At 38.5% G+C, this 22246-nt stretch overlaps 2 protein-coding genes and 1 long non-coding RNA gene across 5 annotated transcripts; all 3 read right to left on the minus strand.

Moving 5' to 3' along the window:
• Positions 1 to 56: 56 nt before the first annotated feature.
• On the minus strand, positions 57 to 5200 carry LOC108258721 (zinc finger protein 750). Of its 3 annotated transcripts, XM_017457558.3 has the most exons (5): positions 5109 to 5200; positions 4976 to 5010; positions 4098 to 4260; positions 2136 to 3749; positions 57 to 2009 (listed from the first exon to the last, which is right to left on the minus strand). In XM_017457558.3, exons 4-5 carry the CDS (start codon positions 3458 to 3460, stop codon positions 1340 to 1342), a joined length of 1995 nt encoding a protein of 664 aa, XP_017313047.1. In that variant the 5' UTR covers positions 3461 to 3749; positions 4098 to 4260; positions 4976 to 5010; positions 5109 to 5200; the 3' UTR covers positions 57 to 1339. The 3 variants fall into 3 exon arrangements, with proteins under 3 accessions (XP_017313047.1, XP_017313049.1, XP_017313048.1); XM_017457560.3 differs by lacking the exon at positions 4098 to 4260; XM_017457559.3 differs by lacking the exons at positions 4098 to 4260; positions 5109 to 5200 and having other exon boundaries at positions 4976 to 5098.
• A 3968-nt stretch (positions 5201 to 9168) lies between these two features.
• Positions 9169 to 11337, minus strand: LOC128629171 (bifunctional endo-1,4-beta-xylanase XylA-like). Its single transcript, XM_053675948.1, has 3 exons — positions 11269 to 11337; positions 11094 to 11145; positions 9169 to 9671 (listed from the first exon to the last, which is right to left on the minus strand). Exons 1-3 carry the CDS (start codon positions 11335 to 11337, stop codon positions 9169 to 9171), a joined length of 624 nt encoding a protein of 207 aa, XP_053531923.1.
• Positions 11338 to 16554: 5217 nt separating this feature from the next.
• LOC124626377 (uncharacterized) lies at positions 16555 to 20816 on the minus strand. Its single transcript, XR_006981156.2, has 3 exons — positions 17203 to 20816; positions 16835 to 16894; positions 16555 to 16620 (listed from the first exon to the last, which is right to left on the minus strand). It is a non-coding gene; the product is annotated as an uncharacterized LOC124626377 (long non-coding RNA).
• Between the last annotated feature and the right edge of the window lie 1430 nt (positions 20817 to 22246).

Here is a 22246-nt window from a genome sequence, read left to right on the forward strand (position 1 = left end):
ACATATGATATACAGTATATCAATAAACAACAACAAATGAATGTAATTTGCATTTAATAGTGTTACACATGGTTTATTAGAACATTGATTATTTTTCTATGACGGCAGTTCTGACAGTGTGCAGCTGCAAATCACCGGCTTATATTCACAAATTTGTTCTAAAACATTATTATTTCTATCTTCACAGACCTGTTAATAACTAATAATAATGATAATAATAATAACTGAATTTACACAAATGAACCAGTTCAAAACGCTACATATGCGTGATTCTTAATCCCTTTACCTGGATGATCAGAGTCTGTTTTTATATTTTGTGATAGTTCTTCATGAGTCCCTTGATTGTCCTGAGCAGTTAAATTTCCCACTCCTCTTCAGGAAAATCCTCCAGGTCCTGCACATTCTTTACTTTTCCAGCATCTTCTGCATATCTGATCCCTTTCCAACAGCGCCTATACGATTTTGAGTTCCATCTTTTGACACTGAGGACAACTGAGGGACTTGTACAAGACTATTACAAAAGGTGCAAACATTCACCGATGCTCAAGAAGGCGACACGACGCATTAAAAGCCAGGATGTTAGGTGTAAATTGTTATTACTTGGGGCAGTAATATTTATTTGTGGACTATATGTAAACATCTGTTATGTGTAATATGTTATTCAGGGCAGGACTAAATAAAACAAACAAAGTGAAATTTTAATGATGATACCCCTGTTAAAGGGGTATGTAAATCTATGAGCACAACTGTAAGCATGTGTTGTGTCATATCTGGGTAGGAGACAGAAACTCAACGGTCGTACAGCCCAACATGTCCATACCTGCACTTTGTGAGGATTACGGTTTAGCGTGTTTCAGGTGCACTTGCTAATGTGTGTGTGGGTGTGTGTGTGTTTGGGTTTGTGCAGTCAAACTACAAACTACACACTTTTCTGGCTTAAGTGAGAGATAAGGAGACTTTTATGACCCTGTACCTGATACAAGGTACAAGTTTCAAGTGGTTACACTTAGAAAGACATGGCACTTTAGTTAAACAGGAAGTAACAATATCCTCCAAATACAGATTCATAGTCAAATAAAATAAACTGGTTGGTAATTACTTAGGAGTTATTTATTTTGTATATCTTTTATAAATATCTTGGTATAAATGGATTTTTTTTTAAAAGAAAGAAGACAAAAAAGGTACAGTTTTCCTTGTTTTGCACGTTTAGAGATTTTTTTCCCATTTGCTGGATCATATCAGGTTCAGGCACTTTGCAAAATGACACAATGCTGAACATTAAGTCTAGCTATCCATCCTTCTGAGTGCCTTGCAACCAAATATTACAATTTAGAAACAATTAACAGCAAAGTCTTTTCCTTAGAATGCAGCTGCTAGGAACTGAGTCTCTGCTCCTCTTTGCATTTCGTGTTCCACAACTCCTGGCCTTTGTCTGATCTTTGGTTTTGGGTTCAGAATGAACGACTGTTGTACCTTCAGAATGAGGTGTGGAGCAGTTAACATCCAGGGCAGATTTCGGATCAGGAAATGGAGAAAGATTTGTCTGGTCTGTTTTAGAGACAGTTTTACTATTCTCTTTGGTTGAAATTGTGTTTTGAGGAATGAGCGCTGGATTACTGCTTATGCAGTTATCATGAAGTGGAGTAGAGCTGATTTGATGGTTGTTCAGCCCATCATTAGCACCGGTCTCTGTGTACGTACTGAAGTGGGTGCTCGTCTCTGAGCATTCTGTCTGTTCTGACAGTCTCCACTGGGCCAGCTGACACAAGGCAAATGCAGCTGTCTGCTTCTGCTCATCTGTGTAATCATCGTTTTCTTCTTTCACTGAACTTGCATCCATAATTCCCAATGTGTCGTTTTTAATCTCACCTTGTATATGGGTTTGCAGGCTTGGGATATCAGGTATTGGTTTTATAGGGAGATTTAAAGGAACCTCGATAGCAGACTCTTTCTTTGAGATGTTCAGTGGGGCCACATCGTTATCTGCCACTTCTTTCTGTTCTGCTTGCCTTGATGTCAGATTATTACCAGGTAAACAGAGTAAAACAATGTGTTAGTCAATGTGTTGCATAGTACCTTCATAAAATCTGCAGTTTTGTTTAATAAATAAAGAATGCCAAACATTAATATTTTACCTCTCCCAGTGTGTGGAGCTGCCTTGTCGGGATCCATCATCAGCTGAGAGTATTTTAGTGTTACACTCTTCCAATTGGTCATGTGGGGGCACTATCCCACTTACGTCCAGTAGTTTCTGTGATTCTGAGTTTTTCTGGATGTGGTCTGTTGCATGTGGCCCAGCTGGTGATCCAGTTGGAGAATAGCCAAGTTTGGGACTCATTTGAACTTGGCTTACTCTGATCCCAGCTTCCTGTCTGAGTAAGCATTCTCTCTGAGCCATGGTGTATGAATCAAGATGGAAACTATCAGGTCTCACATGACCAACACCGCTGGGTACAGCCATAGTAGACTGGCCTATTTCTGGATAATTATACAAGGTAAGATGGGTCAGGTCTGTAAGGTGGTACATGCTAGGGGGTGGATTTGAATGGTAGAATCTATAAGATTGGTCTACAATGGGATTGGGGATTGTTGGGATGGAGTGGATGGGAAGAAGTTGCCCTGGTAAGAGTGGGTGAACGCCAGGTGGTAGAGCATCAATGACGTATGGTGGAAATTGTGGAGGGGAAGGGATATGATTGCAATAATTGCCACAAAGGAAATAGGGTGAATACGAAGAGTGTATAGGATATAAATTGTAGTGGAAGGCATTAGAAGGGTACTCCAGACCTTGGTAAAAAGGTTCTGTTTCTTTTGCCTGCTTTTGGGGTTTGTAGTCAAGGAAGAATGAGTTATGAACAGGAATTGGATTGTATGCTGGAAGAAACAGATGTTGGAGGGACTGTAAAGGTTGATGAATGGTTGATGTTGGGTCTTCCTGAAAAGGTGAAACATCAGAAAACACAGAGGTATGTGTTGTTACATGTGATTCTTCCTTATTGCTCGATGGTGGCATTTTCACTCCATCAGACCTGGATGATGCTTTGGTTATTAGTAGATCTGCATTCATTTTTGGTTCTGAATCTATCTGAGGTAACCACACTCTCTCAGGTATGTTACTCCTCTCTTCATCATTTGGTATGGCTTTGTGGTCATCTTTAAGCTGGGCTGTAGTCATTTCTTTTACATCGACAGCTTGCACTGAAACATTATTCTGCATCAGTGCCTCTGTGGTAGCTGTTGCCATGCTAATTTCATCGACAGTGTTCAGGGAAACATTGCCTTGCTTAAAAAGCAGTGAGAGCGAGTTCTTACACAAGTCGTACTTCACATGGTTGAACAAGTGAGATTTTTCATTGCAGGTAAAGGGGCACTGAAAACAGTGGTATTTGAAGGGTTTATTTGGGGGCCGAGGGATATAGTGAGGTTTCTTGGGTTTCCATTGCTTACTGGGGACATTCATCTTGATGGTGTTGAACCCAAAAGAAAACAAGCTGGTTTATACTTCTGAATCTTCATAGACGTGACTGAATCTTCATAGACGGCATGAGAGTGTAGTTATCCAGTCCGTGAACAAAGGTCATCAGCTCACAAAAGCTAACCTAAAGCAGTAATCACTCAGTGGATAAGGCTGATTGAAAAGTCATGAGTACCAATGAACACCAGCAATACCAGTCTGCCACCATTGGGTCCTTAAGCAAGACCTTTTATCCTTGAACTGCTCAGTTGTATAGTGTTGCAGTTGTCAGCCACTTTGAAAAAAAAAAAATCAATCAAATCAAAATAAAATTAAAGATTATTTCAACTTATCCAATCAAGTTTAAATTTAAAATTCACAACACTGATCTTTGTCAAAACATTAAAATAATAGCTGTATCTGTTCATGAAATGAGACCCGGCATTATCCAAGGTGTTTATTTGAATAAAAGATGTTAGCACAACTGAACCACAGGTACTGTGTTAGCTAGTCCTGGTAACTGTTGCCTGAAGCAACATAATGATCACTCTCGCAGTGTCAGCAATTATGAAAATGAGAGCTTTGATGGCTTTTACACCTTGCCTTTACACGAAAGAGAGTTATTTGCATAAGTGAAACCCACCTGAGGCCTGTTTAACAAGCACAGGATATTCCTCTGTCAGTTGTCACAGTCTACAGTTCCAGCATAACTGCTTCACCCTGTCACGCCCTTTCGCAAGAAGTCATCACTCTGGTTGTCCCAGATGCCTAGATGTGTTTACTGTCACATCTCTTTCAATGTTCAACTATCAAGATTTGGGCAGAGTGGTGCGGATTAGCTTTGGGTGTGATTATCCAATACTTGAGATTTCTTTTATGTGGTCTTTGTTCGATATTATAGTTATTATTATGCACTGGTTATTCAATTCTAATAACACCCACTGTACTTCACCTGTATACCTAGGTATTGACATACTTATCCCAAAGTATGCCTAGTCCAATCACAAAGCTGCATTCATAAAGTAATTTTAGTATTTATTAAACTAGGGTCTTAATCTTGATGGTGTAAAAAGTGCTATTATACTAAATCAAACCTAGAAGCTTTAAGGGTAATGTGGATAAAGTGTGTTATTAGCAATTAGCAATCTAAGAATGAGTATAAGATGGTCATTTTAGTAATTCATACAATTTGTATGTTTACCTTGATGGTAAAAATAAATAAAAATTTAAAAAGAGGTATGTTTTTAAAGAGTGTTTCCCTTTGTGATAGTGTTCCACTTCCTGGTAGAAGCAACTAAGCGAGTTAAGAAGCCTAAACTACACAAAGGACACTAGAACAAAAGTTCCCAAAAAGTGTAGAATATAAATAATTGATTATAAATAATAAGTGGGAGGCAACTAGCCTTCAGATTCGATCACGCACCCATTTTAATACACAAATCCAGTGAGAAATACAGTATATGATACACAATGATAGGAATAGTAATATTAGTTATAATAAATAATAAATATCATTCTTACCTGTTGAGAAATTGAAGAATTCTGATGTGGGATCACTAAAAGCACAATTTTTATTTGATTAATATTTCAGAAAGGAAAAAAAAATATCTGTCTGACTTCTACCTCATCCTTCATCGCAATGCTGCAAACTCACCTGTTTTGCTGAAGTCCTCCCTCTCTCTCTCTACTGGCATCAACCGGCTCTGTCTACCAGAGTATGAGTGTGAGTGTGTGTGTGTGTGTGTGTGTGTGTGTGTGTGTGTGTGTGTGTATGGGGGTGTGGTTTAAGGACAGTTTGAAGAACCCTTCGGCTAAGTGGACACACCTAACATAAACTGGGCCTCAAGGCAAAATTCAAACATACACACACACACACACACACATTCACACACACCCACACACAAAGACTTATATATACACACACACACCAATTATATACACACACCAAACCTCAAGGTACATGCACACACTCTGTCTCACTTATACACACACACACACACACACACACACACACACACACACACACACACACACATTATTTATATATTTATATATATATATATATATATATATATATATATATATATATATATATATATATATATATACACACACGCATTCTACTGAAATTTTAAAGGTTCCTCGAGAAGGTTCTAGATTTACTTTTTAAATTGATTTAATTGAGTTAAACTCGAACAGTGATTAGGTTAAGGCACATTGCTTTGAAGCAATGCTCACATACTCGCTTGTGTACCTTATATACATCTGGAGTATTAAACGAGACCTCCACGAGATGGTAAGTCAGAGCCAAAACCTCTTTCTGTCCATCTGCATTGAGAGTGGAGGGAAGGTGTCCAGAGCGTTCTGCCAGTTTTCTGCTTGTTTTCTTTCTTTCTTTCCTGTACTGGAATTAAACAGTGAACGTTTAAAGCAATACATACACAAGCTGTCTCTCAGGCATGGTGTCAGGTGTGAGAGCGGAGCTCAGGTGGAGGAGATGTTATTAGCTGCAGGTGGGAAAACATCTACTCCACCTTCCAAATGAACAACAACAGGCCCTAGATGGTGAAATTACATTCCAAGATCGAAGCAGCAATCTACCCGAGGTTCTCCAGAAACACACGGGTTACTGGCTGAGATTTACCAGCATTTATGGGGAGTCTTGGGGAGGATTACCATGAGGTATTTTTGGAACGTCTCAAGAGTAAGATACTTCCAGTCAGCTGGATGCAGTTCTTTCCCTACTGCGCAAAAAAGTGATCCAGGGCTTCAAAAAAAAAAAACAACAACAACTGGAAGCCAGTTTCTTTGCTCTTTGTGGACCACAAGAATTGTTGAAATGTTCGGCAAACAGACTTAAAGGTTACTTATGTTTGTTGATTCGGAAGGATCAGATAGTAATTGATGTAGATTAATGTAGATCAATAGCACTTTCAGGATCACAGCTCTCGGGATCCACTGCCAGTTCTCTCATTTCCACTCTGTCTGTTATTGTATTCCAGAAGATTCAGTTAGGGAAAATTTCTTTTTAACATGTGATGCCATCAACTTTGGTCATATTGATATTTCGAACTTGGGTGTTCTTTCAATACAGCAAGAGAAAGCACTTGACAGGGCTGATCAAAACGATCTATTTAAATTTCAGGAGGTTTGGGTTTTGGCGATAGCAGATTATCAGATCATCAGATTGCTGTATAATGATGTATCTGTGATGGTTAAAGTGGGTGGAGGACTAAGTGTTTCAATACATGTTTCAAGAGGGATCAGGCAGGGTTCTAATTGGTTGGAATGAAAACCTGCACCCACACCGGCCCTTTCTGGGTATGACTGGATGCCCCTGACGTACAACATCATCCTAGTTAACAATTATATGTTAGCAGAATGTTTTCTAAATGTCATTCCTCCAGAGAATTTGGTTTTCTGACATAGCATATACAGATCTTAAGTTGTTGGGACATTAATACTGATGTTTTCTCTAGGAACGTTATGGGAGCAACATTATAATGACATTAATACTGAAACCATTATATATGTTATTTCAGTAACGTCACCGCCTAACTTTCTAAGAACATTTTGAAAGCTTTCCCATAATGTTCTCTGGTAGCTGATATCGGAGTACACTATATCTCATGGAATTTCATCGTATATGTATGTTTGAGTAAAAACTATAAACTTACAGTCAACTCCAGTCATGTGAATGAGAAATAAATAAGATCACTTAAATACTATACAAAATGGTACACGTCTTCTTAAAAACAATGTGAGAAACTACTTACCTTTTCACTGTGTGTGTGTGTGTGTGTGTGTGTGTGTGTGTGTGTGTGTGTGTGTGTGTGTGTGTGTGTATAGACCATTTTCCTTAATCTGCAATCCTGCTGGTTAAATGAGGACCTGAGGAGCAACAATGTGAATTGTAAATGTATGTACTGCCCTCTTTCGGTCATCTGCAGCATCTACATATCTGATATTAAGCTTGTATGTTTTTCATTCCTCATAAATTCTTGTGTTGCATCATTAAAGTTCTCTGTGTTGGGTGTATGCTGTAACAGGTTTAAGGGTGAATCTAAAGTTAACCTCTTACCCTCTTACATGTACCTTATAATATACAGTAAATATAACGTTACAGTTTAACATTCTAGTTTTCAAAAACTAGAAATATTGAAGTTATAAGTTGTTTTAAAAAGCACACAATACACCATTAGACAATAAGCAAGAATATATATATATATATATATATATATATATATATATATATATATATATATATATATATATATAGCATCTGGGAGCAACTGGGAGTTCCTTGCAGTGAAACAAAGAATGGTGTCACTGGTTCGAGGGGGATCTCCACCCATTCACCATCTTCATTGACTGCAAAAAACTGGACTATATCAAGTTGTCAAAAAAGGCTGAATTCAGGCACACTGGGCCTTTGTCTTCACCAGGTTTGATTTCACTCTCCCCTACTGCCCTAAATCATAGAACGCTAAAGCCGAATCCCTCTCCTGCATGTACTCAGCACCCCGTGATGTATCTACAGAGGAATGCATCTTGCCAGAATCATGCTTTGTTGGAACACTTACTTGGGGCATTGACAGGGAGATTGAGGGAGTTCAGGGAGTGATGGTCCCCATTCAGTGCCCAGCAAGAAAGAGGTTCACCTCCCTGACCATGGGGACACCCCGGCACTCACAAAACTCACCAACTACTTCAGAGCTGGTAACCACAGATGATCCAAGACATCCACTGGTTCATATTTTCATGCTCAGTGTTTGATAAGGCCAAAGTACCACAAACACGATTCACAAGCAAGCTTCTCCCCTTACAAAAACCCCAAAGATCATGGTCACACCTCGCGTATATTTCATAACTGACCTTCCTCCATATCAAAACCAAACAGTCATCATAGTCATGGTAGACCAGTTCTCCAAGTCCCTATGCATTAGTTCCCTGCCCAGCCTGCCTGACAGAAAAAAACCCAACCGAAATTGGGTTTGAGCATGAGTTCTGGTTACCACGCTCAAGCAAATAGCAAAGTGGAAAGGGTGAACTAAGAAATTGGGTGCTTTCTATGGGCTTTCTGTGCTGACCATCAGGAGGATTGAGCATGGTTCTTCCCCTGGGAGGATTACACTCAAAACTCACTTAAGCACTCTGCGACGCTCCTCATACCCTTCCAATGTGTCCTGGGCTACCAGCCACCCTCGTTCCTGTGGAACGCTAATCCTACAGACTCACCACTGTGGACAGCTGGTTCCAGAGGAGTGAGCAGGTGTGAACAAGCCCACCAACAGTTAGAGCACATCCCAAACAAACAAGAGAGGGTACATGGCGTCTCTCCACCAGATATCTAAGAGTCACGCAGGGAAGACGCCAGGGAATACAGCGGGAATGCTGTGAATGTAAATGTAAATAAATAAAGCACTGTTTCCATCACAGGTGTTCAACAAACTGGCGCAAAATATCAATACAAATAGAAGTTGTTGAAATCAGGAAGGCCACTGTGGCTCTTTTTTCCAAATATAATAAATCATGTGAGACAGTTCTGGGAGGTAATGATACCAAGTCATTTTGATGACAGACTTTGGCTCAGGCATTTCAGATTGACCAAAACATTTGAGATGCTGTGCAACCAGATTGGTCCACTGGTTAGTCCGTTGGTTAGTCCACTGGATAGCCCGCTGGTTAGTCCGCTGGTTAGTCCACTGGTTAGTCTACTGGATAGTCTGCTGGTTAGTCCACTGGGTAGTCCATTGGTTAGTCCACTGGATAGTCCACTGAATAGCCTGCTGGATAGTCTGTTGCTTATTCCACTGGTTAGTCCGCTGGTAACTCCACTGGATAGTCCGCTGGTTAGTCCACTGGATAGTCCGCTGGTTAGTCCACTGGATAGTCCACTGGTTAGTCCACTGGATAGTCCACTGGATAGTCCACTGAATAGCCTGCTGGATAGTCTGTTGCTTATTCCACTGGTTAGTCCGCTGGTAAGTCCACTGGTTAGTCTGCTGGTTAGTCCACTGGTTAGTCCAATGGATAGTCCGCTGGTTACTCCACTGGATAGTCCGCTGGTTAGTCCACTGGTTAGTTAACTGGATAGTCAACTGGATAGTCTGCTGGTTAGTCCACTGAATAGTCTGTTGGATAGTCCACTGATAAGTCCGCTGGTTAGTCCACTGGTTAGTCAACTGGATAGTCTGCTGGTTATCCACTGGATAGTCTGTTGGTTAGTCCGCTGGTTAGACCTCTGGTAGGTCCAGTTATTGCTACCCACTGCATTGCCACAGCACTGTATAAGGAACTTATTTGGTAAATGTGTTTCGATCGTAGTTTACACACACATGTCTTCTTATCGAATAACAAAAGTAAATGATGACAAAAATACTTACATAAGCACAAATGATAATAATTCAACAAAATAAAATGTGTAATTTTGGGAACGCTCATAGCAATTAGCTTTGCCTGAACTTTTGCTACTGTATGAAACTTTCACCAGCTCTTCCGTAACTGAAGACACACACGAATGCGAGGGAGATGTAGCTAATCCAGATAAAATAACCATCTTTTTATTGTATATTAACAAATTTACACATTTACTTTCCCCCATCTGCATTTGTGTTGACTTCAGCATTGTGATGGAATATAAGGCCTTCGTGCTCACTTGCTTTTGTTTTTGATTTTTGATTGACTCCTTGGTATATGACCCTAAGCTTGAGCACTGACATGTAGTCTGAAGAGTAGTCTGTTTCCTTTGGCTTCAATCGCTTGATTTCTTCCAGATATTTCTTTTGGTGTAATTGTTCTCATTTTTTGTAAACATTTCATGTGTGTTGTCCAAGCCCCCAGGTGCCGTTTTTGTTGGGTGTGGGTGTTTTGTCTGTGTTTTTATTGGTTAGGGAGAAAGGGAAGCAGACTGATGTTTGTTTACTTTCCTTATTTGTATAGGTAAGGATGCTTCTCTTTGTATCGGTGTTTAATACTTTGGCCTTGGCCAGCCTGACACAATTTACCAGTGGCTCTCTACAGAAACATTTCTGACAATATATTACCATATCTGAGAATTTATTGCACCCTTTGTTTATCTACATTTTCCCATCACAAAGAGAGAGAGAGAGAGAGAGAGAGAGAGAGAAGGAGAGAGTGCGACAGTGCTGTGAAAATGTATTTGCCCCAAAAAGGAGCACCTTGCTGAGGAACAACTGAATGCAGACAGTTTGGTTAATGCAGCCAAAAAAGATGAGGAACAGGAAGAGTGCAAAGACCAATCGACTCCTAAAGTGCTCTCCAAAGTGGCCTTGTTCCAGGTCAAGGCCTACCAGACCAAGGGCTCACCCGAGACCGTAAGACCCAATTATGGCCACAAAACCTTAGATACACCTCTAAACATCTTTCCACGAAGCCCTGAAGCCCTTCGGGTAACCACGAGTACAAAAACTGATGACTTGAACATAAAATCACCAACCACATTTAATTTATCATAACAAGAGACACCATTGCTTTATCTTATATATCAACAGAAAAAAATATTCACACACACACACACACACACGCACGCACGCACATGCAGACACACGTGCGTGTGTGCATACAGGTATACACGTATGCATACACATACACGTACACATATACACACACACCTCACCTGACAGGTCGATAGGCTGTGTCTCCTCTCCTGAGAGTCTGTCCCTGTTTTCCTGACAGAAAAAAATACCAGTTTTTCACGAAACAAAACATTGGACTCGGTATGCTGAGACGCGTTCAGCCGGAAGCGTCACTGTTCTGTTGTTTATAGGAAAGCAGGCGGCCTACCCGTTTACCTGTTCCTCGTGTGAGTAATGAGCAGCATCCACCTGGCTGGCAGTCATGTGGTTCAGAGCGCGCGCCATCACAGAGCGCGTGCACGAGACGAGCTGCTTTCGTCTCGTTTTCTTGTCTTTTCTTAATAACTTTATTAATTTTATCCTACAGATTTATTCAGATCACACCCCACCCCCAGTCTGAGGTTCTCGCCAGTCACAATAACATGTGCATGACCTCAGGCTCATTTCTTGTACAACAGATTTAATAAATTAGGACGCTTTTTAGTACTTTACATTTATCCCGAACCACCCCCCCCCCCCCCCCCCCCCTTTTTGTGAATGACATTTTGAACATTCACATGCAGGTGCAGAACGAGCAGCACGCGGATGAACTTTTCCTTTAGGTGGCATCTTGAATTTAAGGCATTTTTGGCAGATGCCCAACTTACATTTATCTCCTTTATACAACTGAGCAGTTTCGGGTTAAGGGCCCTGCTCAAGGGCCCAGCAGTAGCAGCTTGGCACTTTAGTGAATGAACTCAAAGCCTTTAGATTCTGAGCAGAGAACCGTACTCTCCTTACTTAATAATCTCTTGTGTTTACTTTTATTCATTTTGGCAGACTTTCTATCTAAAGTGGAAAACAGCCTGAATTTAAATCTGAGGAGTTTAGGGTTAAAGGTCAAGCCATATACGTGTTGGGAATTTAACCTCTCTCTCTCTCTCTCTCTCGCTCGCTCTTTCTCTCTGTGTCTGTCTCTCTGTCTGTCTCTCTGTCTGCCTGTCTCTCTCTCTCTCCCTCTCTCTCTGTCTGTCTGTCTCTCTGTCTCTCTATCTCTATCTGTCTCTGTCTCTCTGTGAGTAGGTTTATTTCAGGTGTAATTGTTTTGTAAGTACTGTGGTCATTTCCTTTCTTGCTATTTCTCTTGTTCCGCATAATTTGAATATAAAACATTTGTACTTTTGAGGCATCAAATCACAGGAGAGGGTTGCAGTACTGCTGGGGCTGCCATTGTACATGCGGGAGAATCCATCTCAGTTCTTAAAGATCTGTGAGGTAAGTGTCTGTGAGGAAAATAAGAAGGGATGATGGAACATATTCAGATAATGGAAGTCCATGTATTGATCTTTCCAACTATTTTGATGGAGTTTACCTTGTTTTATTTTCATGAGAGATGATAAATTTCAGGAAGTTGTACTGTATTTTTGACCACCTTCTAATATTAATTCATTTTGTGCAATAACTAGTAAAGTTAAGATCGGTTCACTCATGCTGTTCTTATGTCAACAAAATTTTTTAAGTTGAAATGACTTAATTTACGTAAATACAAATTAACTGTGTCAAAGCTAAAAAAAAAAACAAACAAAAAAAACAACTCAATAAGTTAAGTTGAGTGAACAAATTTTTTTTTTACTGTGGAGTGTGACCTCGCAAATAAATTCCATGCTGAACAAGAGCTCCCCCAAAACAGGCGAAAATTAAATTTTTTTTGCTACTAGTAAAAAGAATTTTAGAAAAAAAACAACATGCTTTTGAAAAGGTTCTATTTAAGTGTTGATTTGATTGAACAAGGTTTTGCAGTAATCAGGCCGGCTTGCGTCTAGTCCAGCTGAACTCCGTTATGCAGTTATGCAGAACGCAGTTTTATAGATTTGGGGAATTATTAACAAATACATTTTCACACAGACCCAGTTGGTATTGGAAAACTTTTTTGCTTCAGTAAATAACACCATTTAAAAACTGTATTTTGTGTTTAATCAGGTCGCCTTTGTTGTATCTTAGATTTTATTCTCGTTTCTGAAATAGATGAGACGGAGATGCAGAAGATCATGCAGTGCCCTCTAACAATGGCGTATTTTAGGTACCAAATGCAAATAATTCAAATTTAGAGATAACTACACAAAGACTAGCCTGTTTAGTGTCTAGCTCTCTTTGTATTATCTCACTTATACTTCCTCTTGTTGTGAAAAAGAATATTTTCCTGGACGTCCAGCAGCGTTAACTCAAAATAAACCAGAAAGATGATTCCTTCACTGAAACGTAAGTACTTCTAATAGACAGAGACGATGCTTTTGTGTTAAATATTTCACAGTTATGTTCCTTTTTTTAATTATTATTATTTTTTTAAAATAGCATTGCAATATTCCATGTACTTCTGATCGATCTCTTTTTTTTTCAGGAATAAGGGATGTGTTTATTATGTACACGTATAAGTGTTGGTCAAATGAAAACCTTTAAAAGTGGGAAATAAATAAGAGTACAGTAAATTTATAGCTGTTAAAGTACAAATGTATAACTGGTCCATTATTCTTATTATACCTTACACCTGCTACGTTTTTCTCACACCTGTTTAAAATAAACAATACGAAGGTAGTGTTTTACAGTGTCGGATATTGTGTTTTCAGTAGATTTAGCTTAACAGCTATGCTGATCAGGTGTAAAAAAAAAAAAAAAAAAGTTTTCTCCAGCGTGTACATAGTGTTCCTGGGACAGGTTCTGGATCCACCGCCACCCTGAACAGGATAAAACACTTTCATGAAATAATTCAATATGAATAAATACAATTATTTCCCATGTCTCTTTTCCAGGAGTTACTGTTTGGTTACTAACAACATTTACAACATGCAACGCTTCACTTCCCGGTAAGTACACCATAAACAAATGAACACAATAAACCATAAACGCATAAACAGAACTCTGGGTTCCTTTAAAGAAATGTATTTTCTGAAGTAACAGATATAATTTTTTATTCCTATATTTCTATCATATTTTATATATGAACCCTTTCATGCATAGCGTCCACACATACTGGAAAATGTCAGATTTAAATCACTTCCAAGTGATCATTCCAACACTGTAAAACTGGATAAGTCCATTTAACTCAAAAAATTTGAGGAAACTAATTACCTCAACATTTTTAAGTTGATAAATCAATTTCTTTAATCCAAATACACTTAAATTACAAAATTTGAGTTAAAGATTTGTTATATTTAAGTGTATTTGGCTTAAAGAAATTGATTTATCAGCTTAAAAATTTTGAGGTAATTAGTTTTCCTCAATTTTTTGAGTTAAATGAACTTATCCAGTTTTACAGTGAAGTGTACTTTAACATAAATCATTTTTATGTTGCTCTGTAGGCTGTTTGCCATTCTCAATGTCTCTGGAATAATTTTCAACAACTATATATATATATATATATATATATATATATATATATATATATATATATATATATATATATATATATTCATTCCAATATAACAATATAAATTAAAATATGTTTCTACTATGAATCTACAGTGGTGAATTCTTAATCAGATTAGAATAACTTGTAAACCTAAAAAATATATATATAAAATAAAGTTGGGTAACTTGCTCTTTTTTTCAGATTCTAGTTTCGCAAAACCTGAAAAATACCAGGTAGGGTTGAACTGTCCCTGACGACACACTGCCAAAATTTGGATGTGTTTTGTGTATTGTTTCATCTTACTATTACACACGAAAGCCATGTTCATCTGATGAATCTCTCTGTAAATATCTCATCCATCAGAAACGTTACGAGGACTCAAGATGATTTAATTTGACAAGTATAAGAGATTAAGTGTTATTTATGTTGTGTTTCGAAGATTAAAACCTAGCAGTGAGTATAAAAGCTTTCTGTTGTTTTTTGAGAAATATATCAGTTATTTGTGTTCCAGATTGATCCACGAGTAGCGTGTGCCCTGGACCAAATCTGGAACAGAAGAGCGGAGACGCTACCACAGGAAGTGAGAAATATTTGGTGTTGATAATGTGTTAATATAAAGATGGCCATTGTGTTTGAATGTGCATGTCATGGATTTTTACACTGATTGTTGGATAGACTGTTGTACGTTATTTGAACAACGTGATGGACGTTACAACTCTTGTGAAAGCCAACACTACTGACCGGAGTAAACTAACTTGCTACGGAAATGGTGTACTGGACATCACTGAGAAACTGGTGTCTGCACTGGTGAGGAAAACCGACACCATGGAATCCATCAACATCTCTCTACAAACTTTAGGTATGGAACATGTTGGTAAACACAGCTGCTACAAAATAAATCTACAGTCCGGTACAAAAGTTTGCAAACCCATAGGACAAAATGAATATAATAAACTTCATAAATTACATGTATAACACTGACGTATCTTACTGTCAGGAACGGACAGGGTTTTACTGAACAAAGCAGACAAATCCAAAAAGGCACACCAGCATCTGTTCTTCTGTAAACTTGACCACGCTTAACACATTCAAGACTGGGTTGTTTCGTTTTGAAGACAATAAGGCAATAAAGAAGTTCAACATAATGGCTGATATGATTTTCTATCTTTCCAGAGGTTCGGGTAATTATGATTGGACAAAACTCCTCTGTGAATGAGATCCGTACTCTCGTCACAAGGACTGCTTCCATGGATATCGAGCTCATGGGGATCTTGAAGAATAACAATGGTATAGTAGTGAGCTTTACATTTTTACCTTTTTAAATAAATAAATAAATAAATAAATAAATAAGAATAATAATAAACTTTAAAAAATCCCCCTTTCAAGCAGATGTGCAAAATAGGCGAGACAAGTTTTTACCTTCAGCTTAAAATAATAGTTCATCTTTGTCTCCAGTTGACTGTCAAGTGTGCCTCCTATTTGGCTGTAATGAAAGCCTGCAGCCACACCAGCCAGCCATTTGCAGATAAGATCGAATAACCCATTATAGGGTATCTATTGAGCAAAGATTTTTATTTTTATTTTTACCCTTGCCATCTGTTGAACTGATTTGAATTTGAACTGAAATTTCATGGAAAAATAAAGAAAGAAAATCCATTTATTGCCACAAAAAAATTAACAAATGAAGTAAATAGGTACAGTGCACACGTTTAGACACCTCTATTCTTTATATAAATTCTGTCTTAGATGTTTATCTTATGTCTTCTGCATTAGAGTGTCACTCCAAAACGACAATATGAATCTGATTTCCAAATAGTCAGTGGTGTTACAGTGAAATACTGAGTGACCATGTGGACTCCACATCCAAAAGTGTTTAATTCTTCTTCTAGTACAGCACTTTCTCAACAATTATATACATATATAAAATAACATCATAATTTTTATCCATTTATAGTGACATATAACGTTGTGAAACATCCAGGATACAGGCTAGTTCCCAGTTATGATATAGCCGCCTATATATATATATATTATAGCAGCATATATCTATATTTATATCTATATCTATCTATCTATATATATATATATATATATATATATATATATATATATATATATATATATATATATATATATATCCCAGATAGCTGCATTTGGACCATATTTGAGGACACACTGTTTTCCTGAATATAAAAACAGAAAAGAGAAAGAAAAATTCAGTTAATAAAGATTCAATTAATTTCCTTTCAGTTCAGTTTCATTTGTATAGTCTTTTAAAATATATATTATATATTTTTTTAATTTATCAAATAACGTCGTTATTTTCATCCATTTATGGTCACATTTAACATTGTGAAACATCGTCCAGGAGACTGGCTAGTTCCTGTTCCCACTTACGTTATCGCAGCCATTCCTTCCCCTAGCCTCTCTTTTTTTTCTCAATAAGACAAACACAACCTGTGATGTTAGAGAGAAAGCACACAATATAAATATTTCCATGTTGAAAAACGTACATTTTCTTCATTTCAATGCAAGGATCAGCCGCTGTGGCGTTCATGAGCTACACCGACATGGCAGACATCCTCACACTTTACGACTTTGACATGTTTATGAGTAGAAGGAAAAGCATGATGTCTACTGTGGTGTCAGTAACACTTCCCCAAACCACCAACACACACCTCAACACACCAGTCAACCTCACCTTCACACACATCACAGTAAGTTATTACACAGTTCAGATGATTTATTTACTGTTTTTTACTCACCAGTTTTCAGATTTGATTTGATTCCCTCTTCTTCCGCACTAGGAGTTGGACCCTGAAGGCATTCTCTCCTGTGTGTACTGGAAGGAAACTGAGTGGTTCAAAGGTGGTTGTAAGAACACAGAGAAAAACAGCACTCACACTGTGTGCTCTTGTCGTCATCTGGGTACCTTCGCTCTCATCGCTGAGCTCGACCCGATCATGGGAAGAGAGCAGGATACTGTAAGCACTATCCTGTATTGAAATAGAGCCAGTGGTTGGTTCCATGAGTCTCAGAGGAGGCCTTCACCAAACCCTTCCACAGTGGAGATTGGCGATGACTAACCCAGAAAATGATTTGGGGAAGTGATATTTGGTAGAAGTACTGTGCAGAAAAGACATGGTTTCAAAGCAGATGATCTCGAACTTTAAACATGGAGCTCTGCAAATTAGTTAGCACACCCAGTAGCGATTGGAGGAGTTACTATGTTTTTTGGGGTTTTTTCTTTCTTGAACATAGCAGTTGCTACAAAGTGTAATACCAATCACGTTTTTGTACAAGTGGGGACATGGTGGCTCCAGAGGTACAGCTTTTGGCTATTGATCAGATGGTTGTGAGTTCAGGCAGTCACTTCTGGGCTCTTGAGCAAGGCCCATAGCTCAAGTGCAAGTTTCTTCAGGAAAAAAGAATAAAACACTGTGTAGTAAAATACAGCGTGACCAGGGTGGAGTGATGAAGTTACTTTTACCACCACAAAGTTCGTTATTTGTTATTCGGACCGTTTACGAGATGAAATGTAACAATAAACGGATAACAAATATGATGCATCTTACTTTTATAGTTATAAACTATAATCATTGGGGCACAACAGTTAGCGTTGCTGCCTCATGGCTCCGGGGTTCCTCGGGTCTAATCTGAGCTCGGGTTGCTGAGTGTGTGGAGTTCCACGTCTTCTCCCTGTGCCTGTCTGAGGTTCCTCCAGGTTCTCTGGTTTCCTCCCCCCCCAAAAAAAAACAAAAAAATCAGTAGGTGCACTGTAAAACCAGATAAATTCATTTAACTCAAAAAAATTCAAGGAAACTAATTACCTCAAAATTTTAAAGTTGACAAATCAATTTCTTTAAGCCAAATACACTTAAATATAAAAAGTTAAATTAACTTATCCGGTTTTACAGTGTGGATTGGTTACACTAAATTGCCCTTGGGTGTAAATGAGTGTGAAGGTGTGTGTGTGTGTGCATGGTGCACTGCGATGGACTGGTGTCCCACCCAGTGTTCCCGGGATAGGCTCCACATCAGGACCAGGGAAATGAAGGAAGGAATGAATGAAGGAAGGAATAAAGGAAGGAATGAATGAAGGAAGGAATGAAGGAAGGAAGGAAGGATGGAAGGAATGAAGGAAGGAATCAATGAATGAAGGAAGGAAAGAATGAAAGAAGGAAGGAATGACGGAATGAAGGAAGGAAGGAAGGAATGAAGGAAGGAATGACGGAATGAATGAATGAATGAAGGAATGAATGTAATCATTGTAAAATTGCTGTGGTTTAAGTGCAATAAGTGATTATGAGACATGTTGTAATATGAAAATAATGGCGTGTTGGTACTCAGGTGTAGAAGAGAAATGATGAGCTGTACTGAGTGCGTCGCGTGGATACTGAATGATCTGTAAGAGCATACTGTGAAAACGAGTCTTCCAGAGAGGGGAAGAGATTGAATAAAATTGCTTCTTTTAATCTTTCCAGATTTACAGTTCCTTGGTGATGCTCAGCACAGTGAACATAGCAGTGGGAATGATATTTCTGAGTTTGTCGGTACTCACACTCGCCTTTTGTCGTCGTAACAAAAAGATGACCGACACGGCTCTGATAAACCTGTGTATAAACCTTCTGTTGGCTCAAATTCTCGATCAAATCAGATATCATTACTCCGTCAATACAGGCCCTGTACAGGTGAGCGCTGCCGTCTACGTTCTTCACATTCTCAGCAGGTAAAAAGAAATCGCATAAATCCTAATTATTACGCTTATTTTTTCCCCATCTCTCTTTCTACAGAAAAAGTGTGTATGGCTGGAGGTCATGCTATCATTCTTCTACTTCTCAGCGTTTATATGGATGTTCATCGAAGCCGTGCTGCTCTTCATTTTTGTGAAGAACCTATCGAAGGCCAGATTAAACCAGATGGACAGGATTAGCTGGAAATGGTTAATGGCGATTGGTTACATTTTCCCCCTGGTTCTGGCAGTCACGTACGCGCTAAAGAATGCAGATGTTTTCGAGTGAGTGCAGGAGACCGGGTTCATTACAGGATTTCATTCACATTTATTCCACAGCGCTGTTCAGTTCGGGATCGTGATTGGTCAGAAGGTGTTGATTAATTTTCTATAACAGCAGCTCTTCTAATACGTAATCATTTCAATAGCAACAGCTTAATTACGTAAAACACGTGTAATCGGTGATGTGGTGAAGTTTTCTGTAAGGAGGAAGTTATTAAACGTTTACGGAAGGAGTCTCCAGTGTCGGCGCTTTCGTAACAGTCAGAGGTAACACTGTAGGCTTTAGTGTAAAGTTTGGAGTTTCTCTGTAGCATGGCGAACGCATATTAATTTCATTTTTTTTGTCGTATTAACTTCAAAAGAAAGGCTGGTGAGGGAATTACTGTTTATAGCTGCTATAACATAAGTGAGAACCGGAACTAACTCGTTTCAGGGACATTCCACGATGTTAAATGTAACTATAAACAGATAAAAACCTATCTCGTTTCATTTTTTCTTTCTTTTTTTCTTAATTAATAAGCAATTCTTAGCAGATTGATGTGGTATGAGAGGAATAAATCATTTGGGGATGTGCTGTGATAGGAAAATGCTCCATTTGGGATAGCAAACAAATTATAATTTTTTTTTTTTATGTATTGCATTACATGTTTTTTTTTTTATGCAGCTGGAGAATAAATGTGGTCACAACGACGATCATAATTGCGTGCATTATTCTTGGAGTAAGTACTGCGGACAGAAAAGAATTAAAAGCCGCATATGCTCAAAGCCGTTCCGGCTACGCAGCTGTTCAGATTAATTCATCTGGAATATTTTCTTCCCCCTGCGCAGACAAATGCTTTGATCTGCACCGTCACCGTCATCCTCTTGATCCTCACTCTGGTACGCCTGAAAAATGAGAACTTACAGGTGACGAACACCAATGATACGAAACTCATAGTAAGTGTGATGTTTAAAAGCCTGGCCCAGTTTTTTATCCTCGGCTGCTCCTGGATAATCCTCTTCATCCCCACTAATAATAATCTGCTGTATACTGTCTTTGAGTTCATCAGCTCCCAGCAGGGGGCCTTCATCTTCCTGGTCCACTGTCTGCTCAACCAAGAGGTCAGCACTCAGCGCTTCGATTTCATCCAAACTTTAATCAAATTTAAACATTTTGTACTTGCATTACTTTTTAAATTAAATTAAAATGTTCAGTACACCATCTGACCACCTGTGGCCCTCTTCTCTTCTACTTCCAGGTCAGGCAGCAATACAGGAGGTTCCTGAGTGCTTTTTGTTGCTTCAACACTCATAACGCTGCTACAGCAGATGTGCAGGTGACTCACAGGACAGTATGAACATCCACATGGCTGTTAGTGGGGTATAACCCCGGTGTTTCCTGGCGAAGTTCCCCCATTGGACCTTCTCTATCATGGCCCCCTAATAATCCCCATCTCTCAGTTGGCTTCATCACTCTCTCCTCTCCACTAATAACTGGTGTGTGGTGGGAGTTCTGGCGCACTATGGCTGCTGTCATCTAGGTAGAGGATACACACTAGTAGTGGTAGTGGTTGAGGAGACACCCCCCCCCCCCCCCCCATACTATGTAAAGCACTTTGAGTGTCTAGAAAAGTAAGGAATTATTATTACAGTCAGGATTATGTTAATAATGTATGTACCATAGACAGTACGGAAAGGTGCTACGTAAGGAATAAAACACTGTATGTGCGATGCTGTTACAGTAAAACACTGAGGGATGAGGTGGTGTGATGAAGCAGAGTCACTGTCACCTCCATGATGTTGATTATTCCTAAGTGTTTTATTCCTCTTATACCACAGCAAGTTTCCAGCGATCCCAATTATTAAAAATTTATTAGAGAATTTTTGTCCATTTATAGTTATATTTAATGTTGTGAAACTTCCATGCGACTATTTCAGTTATTATAATTATTCCAGTTAATGCATTTGTGTGATATTTAAAAAAAAATCATTTATTAACTGAGATTTTTTAATGTTTTGTTGACACTATTAAATTCGCATGATTTTTATCTTTTGGTTTTCTATATTTAAAAAAATGGGGAAAAAAAGGTATCTGCGGTTCATTTGTATAGTATTTGAACGATAAAATGTCAAAAAGCAGCAGAAAGTCTGAATTACTTCTGTAAATAAACTCTCCCTATACACTCATGAGGAAATCTCCTCGAGAGGAACCATGCTCGAAAGGAAACTCGTCCTCTTCAAGGCGGCAGCAGATAGTGGGGTTATAAATCATTACAGTACACAGGTGTAGAGGAGTAAAGACGAGCAGTACTGAGTGCGTCGAGTGGATACTGAATGTGTCAAACTAATCTGATTGTGGCAACCACACTAAGAGAGAGAGAATAGAAATAAAAAAATATATCCAAGGTCCTTCCTAATTTAGCTGGATTGTTAACTACATACACACAAATAACATGTATTTCTTCATATCTAATAGTGGGAATGCTCACAATACAGTAATGAGCCTAGCCTGTGGATTATGCTATTGGACTTTCACCATCTCTACCCCTGTATTAGTGTCACTGCTGCTGGAGGAGGCCAGAATAATCCATCTACTTAATGGTGTGAGCTAATGAACACGGCACACAATGAGAAAGTGTTCGCAGCAGATTTCATGAATTTATTGCATTTAATTAATTAAGTTCAATTAATGATTAATTCCTAAAATACAACAAACAAAAATACCCAATGCAATATATAATATTACATTATATTATATTATATTATATTATATTATATTATATTATATTATATTATATTATATTATATTATATTAT

The sequence above is a fragment of the Ictalurus punctatus genome, chromosome 26, assembly GCF_001660625.3.
Source record: "Ictalurus punctatus breed USDA103 chromosome 26, Coco_2.0, whole genome shotgun sequence".
Classification (NCBI taxonomy): domain Eukaryota; kingdom Metazoa; phylum Chordata; class Actinopteri; order Siluriformes; family Ictaluridae; genus Ictalurus; species Ictalurus punctatus.

Coding starts and splice junctions, on each gene's coding strand:
- LOC108258721 (XM_017457560.3), bottom strand. CDS start 3,460: ATGAATGTCCCCAGTAAGCAATGGAAACCCAAGAAACCTCACTATATC. Junction 2,010..2,135: donor AGCTCCACACACTGGGAGAG/GTAAAATATTAA, acceptor TCTGACATCAAG/GCAAGCAGAACAGAAAGAAG.
- LOC128629171 (XM_053675948.1), bottom strand. CDS start 11,337: ATGGCGCGCGCTCTGAACCACATGACTGCCAGCCAGGTGGATGCTGCT. Junction 11,146..11,268: donor ATTACTCACACGAGGAACAG/GTAAACGGGTAG, acceptor TTTTTCTGTCAG/GAAAACAGGGACAGACTCTC. Junction 9,672..11,093: donor ACAGCCTATCGACCTGTCAG/GTGAGGTGTGTG, acceptor ACTAACCAACAG/ACTATCCAGTGGATAACCAG.